At 45.1% G+C, this 9,101-nt stretch overlaps 1 protein-coding gene across 1 annotated transcript in view; it reads left to right on the forward strand.

The window, feature by feature from the left end:
* The window catches only part of LOC135561739 (circadian locomoter output cycles protein kaput-like), a 55,464-nt gene that overhangs the window by 33,562 nt on the left and 12,801 nt on the right, over window positions 1-9,101 (forward strand). Inside the window, exons 16-18 of the mRNA XM_065003493.1 lie at window positions 2,003-2,115; window positions 2,446-2,503; window positions 8,143-8,346. Of these exons, the coding sequence (XP_064859565.1) occupies window positions 2,003-2,115; window positions 2,446-2,503; window positions 8,143-8,346 (375 nt within the window). The remainder of the gene's footprint in view (window positions 1-2,002; window positions 2,116-2,445; window positions 2,504-8,142; window positions 8,347-9,101) is intronic.

Raw genomic sequence — 9,101 nt, forward strand, 5'->3', positions numbered from 1 at the left:
ATGTCAGACAGCAGAACCTCTCTACAGCCATTCAGACGGCAGACAGCAGAACCTACCTCCAGCCATTCAGTACTAGTATGTCAGACAGTAGAAACTCCCTCCAGCCATTCAGTACTAGTATGTCAGACAGTAGAACCTCCCTCCATCCATTCAGTACTAGTATGTCAGACAGCAGAACCTCCCTACAGCCAATCAGAACTAGTATGTCAGACAGCAGAACCTCCCTACAGCCAATCAGAACTAGTATGTCAGACAGCGGAACCTCCCTACAGCCAATCAGAACTAGTATGTCAGACAGCGGAACCTCCCTACAGCCAATCAGTACTAGTATGTCAGACAGCAGAACCTCCCTACAGCCAATCAGAACTAGTATGTCAGACAGCGGAACCTCCCTACAGCCAATCAGTACTAGTATGTCAGACAGCAGAACCTCCTTCCAGCCATTCAGTACTAGTATGTCAGACAGCGGAACCTCCCTACAGCCAATCAGTACTAGTATGTCAGAGAGCAGAACCTCCCTACAACCAATCAGTACTAGTATGTCAGACAGCAGAACCTCCCTACAACCAATCAGTACTAGTATGTCAGACAGCAGAACCTCCCTCCAGCCAATCAGAACTAGTATGTCAGACAGCAGAACCTCCCTCCAGCCAATCAGTACTAGTATGTCAGACAGCAGAACCTCCCTACAGCCAATCAGAACTAGTATGTCAGACAGCAGAACCTCCCTACAGCCAATCAGAACTAGTATGTCAGACAGCGGAACCTCTCTACAGCCAATCAGTACTAGTATGTCAGACAGCGGAACCTCTCTACAGCCAATCAGTACTAGTATGTCAGACAGCAGAACCTCCCTACAACCAATCAGTACTAGTATGTCAGACAGCAGAACCTCCCTACAACCAATCAGTACTAGTATGTCAGACAGCAGAACCTCCCTACAACCAATCAGTACTAGTATGTCAGACAGCAGAACCTCCCTACAACCAATCAGTACTAGTATGTCAGACAGCAGAACCTCCCTACAACCAATCAGTACTAGTATGTCAGACAGCAGAACCTCCCTACAGCCAATCAGTACTAGTATGTCAGACAGCAGAACCTCTCTCCAGCCAATCAGAACTAGTATGTCAGACAGCAGAACCTCCCTCCAGCCAATCAGTACTAGTATGTCAGACAGCAGAACCTCCCTACAGCCAATCAGAACTAGTATGTCAGACAGCAGAACCTCCCTACAGCCAATCAGAACTAGTATGTCAGACAGCGGAACCTCTCTACAGCCAATCAGTACTAGTATGTCAGACAGCGGAACCTCCCTACAGCCATTCAGTACTAGTATGTCAGACAGCAGAACCTCCCTCCAGCCAATCAGAACTAGTATGTCAGACAGCAGAACCTCCCTCCAGCCAATCAGTACTAGTATGTCAGACAGCAGAACCTCCCTACAGCCAATCAGTACTAGTATGTCAGACAGCGGAACCTCCCTACAGCCAATCAGTACTAGTATGTCAGACAGCAGAACCACCCTCCAGCCAATCAGAACTAGTATGTCAGACAGCAGAACCTCCCTCCAGCCAATCAGAACTAGTATGTCAGACAGCAGAACCTCCCTCCAGCCAATCAGTACTAGTATGTCAGACAGCGGAACCTCTCTACAGCCAATCAGTACTAGTATGTCAGACAGCAGAACCTCCCTACAGCCAATCAGAACTAGTATGTCAGACAGTAGAACCCCCCTACAGTCATTCAGACAGCAGACAGCAGAACCTCCCTACAGCCAATCAGAACTAGTATGTCAGACAGCAGAACCTCCCTACAGCCAATCAGAACTAGTATGTCAGACAGCAGAACCTCCCTACAGCCAATCAGAACTAGTATGTCAGACAGCGGAACCTATTGTAGCCTGACGCTGCTTGCTGGTCATATAACATGGTGGGAACAATCTTTCTCCCTCTGTTTCCCTCTCTCTCTTCCCCCGTTACTCCCCCCCTCCAACCCCAAGCCGGTGCTAGAGTTCTCAGCCCAGGTCAATGCTATGCAGCACCTGAAGGACCAGCTGGAGCAGAGGACCAGGCTGATACAGGCCAACATCCAGAGACAGCAGGATGAACTCCAGCCAGAACCTCCCCAGCCAATCAGGACCAACTACACAGAGAACAGCCCCTAGTATGTCAGACAGCAGAACAGCTCCCCTACCAACTCACACAGAGTACAGCCCCTTGCCATATAACAGGACCAACTACTCAGAGTACAGCCCCCAGCCATACAGGTAACCCCAGAGTATGCTAGAGTTCCCATACAGGTCAATGCTATGCAGCACCTGAAGGACAGCTGGATTTATAGGACCAGGCTGATACAGGCCAGCATCCAGAGTACAGGATCCCCAGCCATACAGGACCAACTACACAGAGTACAGCCCCCAGCCATACAGGACCAACTACACAGAGTACAGCCCCCAGCCATACAGGACCAACTACACAGAGTACAGCCCCCAGCGATACAGGTAGGAGGTATATAGACCCCATACAGGACCAACTACACAGAGTACAGCCCCCAGCCATACAGGACCAACTACACAGAGTACAGCCCCCAGCCATACAGGACCAACTACACAGAGTACAGCCCCCAGCCATACAGGACCAACTACACAGAGTACAGCCCCAGCCATACAGGACCAACTACACAGAGTACAGCCCCCAGCCATACAGGACCAACTACACAGAGTACAGCCCCCAGCCATACAGGACCAACTACACAGAGTACAGCCCCCAGCCATACAGGACCAACTACACAGAGTACAGCCCCCAGCCATACAGGACCAACTACACAGAGTACAGCCCCCACCCATACAGGTAGTAGATATATAGACCCCATACAGGTAGGATATATATTGACCCCATACAGGACCAGGATACACAGACCCCTATACAGGCCCCAGCCATACAGGACCAACTACAGGTAGAGTACAGCCCCCAGCCATACAGGTAGAACTATATAGATACAGCCCCCAGAGTACAGCCCCCATATACAGGACCAACTACACAGAGTACAGCCCCCATACAGGTACAGGACCCCAACAGGTACAGAGTACAGCCCCATACAGGTAGGAATATATATATAGGAGATATAGACCCCATACAGGTAGGATATATATATAGACCCCATACAGGTAGGAGATATAGACCCCATACAGGTAGGGAGATATATATATATATAGCTATAGACCCCATACAGGTAGAATATATATATATAGACCCCATACAGGTAGGATATATATTGACCCCATACAGGACCAGGACTACACAGAGTACAGGACCCAGCCATACAGGACCAACTACACAGAGTACAGACCCCAGCCAGGTAGGACCAACTATACAGAGTACAGCCCCCCATACAGGTACCAACTACACAGAGTATAGACCCCCATACAGGACCAACTATACAGAGTACAGCCCCCAGCCATACAGGACCAACTACACAGAGTACAGCCCCACCCATACAGGTAGTATATATATAGACCCCCATACAGGTAGATATATATATAGACCCCATACAGGTAGGATTTATAGACCCCATACAGGACCAACTATACAGAGTACAGATCCCCAGCCATACAGGTACCAACTATACAGAGTATAGCCCCCAGCCATACAGGTAGAATACTATATATAGAGTATAGCCCCCATACAGGTAGGAGTTATAGACCCCATACAGGTAGGAGTTATAGCCCCCATACAGGTAGGAGATATATAGACCCCATACAGGTAGGAGGTATATAGACCCCATATAGGTGGGAGATATATAGACCCCATACAGGTAGGAGGTATATAGACCCCATACAGGTAGGATATATATATATAGACCCCATACAGGTAGGATATATATATATAGACCCCATACAGGTAGGATATATAGACCCCATACAGGTAGGAGGTATATAGACCCCATACAGGTAGGAGGTATATAGACCATTTACATTACATTTAGAGTCATTTAGCAGACGCCATACAGGTAGCGACTTACAAAGGTGCTTTCACCTTATGACATCCAGTGGAACAGCCACTTTACAATAGTGCATCTAAATCCCCAAGGGGGGGTACAGGATTACTTTATCCTATCCTAGGTATTCCCAAACAGGTGGGGTTTCAGGTGTCTCCGGAAGGTGGTGATTGACCCCTGTCCTACAGGTAGGAGTTGTTCCACCATTGGGGGCCAGAGCAGCGAACAGTTTTGACTGGGCTGAGCGGGAACTATACTTCCTCAGTGGTAGGGAGGCGATAGGCCAGAGGTGGATGACAGTGCCCTAGTTTGGGTGTAGGGCCTGATCAGAGCCTGGAGGTACTGAGGTGCCCATACAGGTAGGCAATACCATGGTCTTGTAGGGATATAGACCCCATACAGGTAGATGCCCAGACTAGAGGGCCCATACAGACCCCATACAGGTAGGAGATATAGACCCCATACAGGTAGGAGATATATAGACCCCATAGGTAGGTAGGATATATATATATTGACCCCATACAGGTAGAATATAAATATAGACCCCATACAGGTAGAATATATATATATAGACCCCATACAGGTAGGATATATATATATTGACCCCATACAGGTAGGATTATATATATAGACCCCATACAGGTAGGAGATATATATAGACCCCATACAGGTAGAGATGTATATATTGACCCCATACAGGTAGGAGATATATATAGACCCCATACAGGTAGAGATATATATAGACCCCATATATATAGATATATAGACCCCATACAGGTAGGAGATATATATAGACCCCATACAGGTAGGATATATAGACCCCATACAGGTAGGAGTATATAGACCCCATACAGGTAGGAGATATATAGACCCCATACAGGTAGGATATATATTAGACCCCATACAGGTAGGATATATATATAGACCCCATACAGGTAGGAGATATATAGACCCCATACAGGTAGGATATATATTATACCCCATACAGGTAGGATATATATATATAGACCCCATACAGGTAGGATATATATTGACCCCATACAGGTAGGAGTATATAGACCCCATACAGGTAGGAGGTATATAGACCCCATTTAGGTAGGAGTTTAAGACCCCATACAGGTAGGAGATATATAGACCCCATACAGGTAGGAGGTATATAGACCCCATATAGGTGGTGCTTTCACCTTAGATATATAGACCCCATATAGTGTATAAATATATATAGACCCCATATAGGTAGGATATATATAGACCCCATATCCTAGGAGATATATATAGACCCCATAAGGTAGGTGGGGTACAGGTATATATAGACCCCATACAAGGTAGGGATATATATGTCCTACATTACATTTAGGATTGTTCCACCATTGACCCAGAGCAGGTAGGAGTTTTGACTGGGCTGAGGTAGGATATATATTCCTCCAGTGGGTAGGGATAGCCCAGAGGTATGAGACCCCATACAGGTAGGGTGTAGGGCCTGATCAGAGCCTGGGATACTATCCCCCCTCACAGGTAGGATATATATAGACCCATGGGTAGGAGGATATAGACCCCGGAACTGGATATATATATATAGACCCCAGTGGTAGGATAAATATTGACCCCATACAGGTAGGATATTTATATTGACCCCATACAGGTAGGAATATATATATATAGACCCCATACAGGTAGGATAAATATATATTGACCCCATACAGGTAGGATATTTATATTGACCCCATACAGGTAGGATATATATAATGGCACAGGTAGGATATAGCCATAGCCTTGCAGTAATATAGACAGTGCCTGACAAGTGCCTGGCCCCCTAGGACCTGGTGCAACCTTGTGACATTTCAGGCTTCAAACATAAAGATATAAAACTGTATTTTTTGGAAGAATCAACCGCAAGTGATGTTAATCAGAAGTGGAACGACAGGGTTTATTGGATCACGCCAAGGTTTTAACTTCAAAAACTGGAGGAGGCCCAAAATTAGTTGTCAACCGTGATTCAGATGCAGCCTGGCAGTCCTTCCCGGGAGGAAGAATGATCCAATGTTGACCGTAAATGACTAATGATGATAAATCAATCCACCTGGTGTGTGATCAAGTCATCCACACTGATGCACCTGCACTGCCACCTGGTCTCAGTGGAGAAGTTAATTGTGTGTGGTGATGCATACACAATGATAGCCAGCAGAGAGCATCATGAAGGACAAGAACACACCAGGCAGGTCCAAGATAGGTTGTGACCATGAAGGTTATGAAGAGCCAAGTGACTTGGTGTATAGCAGAATAGGAGAGGGCCTAGAACAGAGCACTGGGGACACCAGTGGTGAATGGAAGGTGAGGAGACAAGACCTCGCCACGCCACCTGGTAGGAGCGACCTGTCAGGTAGGACGCTCTTAATCCAAGCATGGGCCGCTTACAAATTGAGATGCCCAGAAGACTGAGAGGGCCCATACAGACCCCATGATCAGGTCTGGAGGAGGTGCAGAGACCCCATACAGGTAGGAGACTATATCCATAGACCCCAATCAGGTAGGATATATAAATCTGACCCCATACAGGTAGCAAGAAGATATAAATATATCCCCATACAGGTAGGAGGTATATATATAGACCCCATACAGGTAGGAGATATATATAGACCCCATACAGGTAGGATATATATATAGAGACACCCAAACATACAGGTAGAAGGTGCTATATATAGACCCCAAAGGTAGAACTATTTAGACCCCAAACGTTATGTAGGATATATATATGACCCCATACAGGTAGGATATATATTGACCCCATACAGGTAGGGCATATATATTGACCCCATACAGGTAGGATATATATTCCCCATACAGGTAGGATATATATGACCCCATACAGGTAGGATTATGGAAGACCCCATATAGGTAGGAGTCTGCAAATATAGACCCCATACTGGGTAGGGAGATATATAGACCCCATATAGGTAGGACATATATAGACCCCATACAATGGTAATGGTATAATAGACCCCATATAGGTAGGATATATATAGACCCCATACTGGTAGGATATATATTGAAAGGATATATATTGAATACAGGTAGGAGATATATATAGACCCCATACAGGTAGGAGATATATAGACCCCATACAGGTAGGATATATATTGACCCCATACAGGTAAGGGATATATATTGACCCCATACAGGTAGGATATATATTGACCCCATACAGGTAGGATATATATTGACCCCATACAGGTAGGATATATATTGACCCCATACAGGTAGGATATATATTGACCCCATACAGGTAGTAGATATATAGACCCCATACAGGTAGGAAATATAGACCATATAGGTATGAGATATCCACCCCATACAGGTAGGATATATATTGATTCTTACAAAAAATATACAGTTTTATATTTATATATAGACCCCATACAGGTAGGATAAATATTGACCCCATACAGGTAGGATATTTATATTGACCCCATACAGGTAGGATATATATATATATATAGACCCCATACAGGTAGGATAAATATTGACCCCTTACAGGTAGGATATTTATATTGACCCCATACAGGTAGGATATATATTGACCCCATACAGGTAGGATATATATTGACCCCATACAGGTAGGAGAGATATAGACCCCATACAGGTTGGATATATATATATAGACCCCACACAGGTAGGATAAATATTGACCCCATACAGGTAGGATATTTATATTGACCCCATACAGGTAGGATATATATATATATATTGACCCCATACAGGTAGGATATATATATTGACCCCATACAGGTAGGAGATATATATATATAGACCCCATACAGGTAGATTATATATATATATAGACCCCATACAGGTAGGATATATATAGACCCCATACAGGTAGGATATATATAGACCCCATACAGGTAGGATATATATAGGCCCCATACAGGTAGGATATATATTGACCCCATACAGGTAGGATATATATTGACCCCATACAGGTAGGATATATATATTGACCCCATATAGGACCAGCTACACAGAGCACAGCCTTCAGCCATACAGGTAGGATAAATACACAGACAGATTTGCACAGACGCACACAGAAATAAACACGCACATTGAGACCCGTATGATTGACAACTGTTGTTTCCGTGGTGATAGATGTTCGTGCAGCAGCCTGGCGGAGCTTTGAATGTCCAGCTGCCTCAGGTGGGGGTGGTGCCACAGGGAGCAGTTCTGACCAATCAGGTGCAGCAGACTGTCCTAAACCCCGCCCACACAGGAAGTCCGCTCACCATTCAGCAGCAGCAGTCACCTCCTCCTCAACAGAACCTTCAACTACAGCAAAACAACTCCCTCGCTCAGGTATTCAGCCAAGCAGTGGTATGTTGTTATGTTCATATTATCTTTATAAAACATTATGCTGGGTTGTTTTTTTAATGTTATGGTATCTTATGTGTATTATATGTTATTTAGTAGTTATGTTATTTAGTTTATGTTTTGTTAAGTTGTGTAATATAATCACCATGGTAATAGATGTAGCTGAACAGCTCGCCACAGTGTTAGACCTGTCTTATCAATGACATAATCTCTGTGAGAACCTGCTCTCTCTCTCTCTGACATCTCTGTGACAACCTGCTCTCTCTCTCTCTGTATCTCTCTCTCTCTCTGACATCATCTCTGTGAGAACCTGCTCTCTCTCTCTCTCTGACATCATCTATGTGAGAACCTGCTCTCTCCCTCTGACATCATATCTGTGATAACCTGCTCTCTCTCTCTCTCTCTCTCTCTCTCTCTCTCTGTGAGAACCTGCTCTCTCCCTCTGACATCATCTATGTGAGAACCTGCTCTCTCTCTCTGACATCATCTCTGTGAGAACCTGCTCTCTCTCTCTCTGTCTCTCTCTCTGTGAGAACCTGCTCTCTCTCTCTCTCTCTGACATCATATCTGTGATAACCTGCTCTCTCTCTCTCCCTCTGACATCATCTATGTGAGAACCTGCTCTCTCTCTCTGACATCATATCTGTGATAACCTGCTCTCTTTCTCTCCCTCTGACATCATCTATGTGAGAACCTGCTCTCTCTCTCTGACATCATATCTGTGATAACCTGCTCTCTTT

This window comes from Oncorhynchus nerka, linkage group LG18 (assembly GCF_034236695.1).
Source record: "Oncorhynchus nerka isolate Pitt River linkage group LG18, Oner_Uvic_2.0, whole genome shotgun sequence".
NCBI classification, from domain to species: Eukaryota; Metazoa; Chordata; class Actinopteri; order Salmoniformes; family Salmonidae; genus Oncorhynchus; species Oncorhynchus nerka.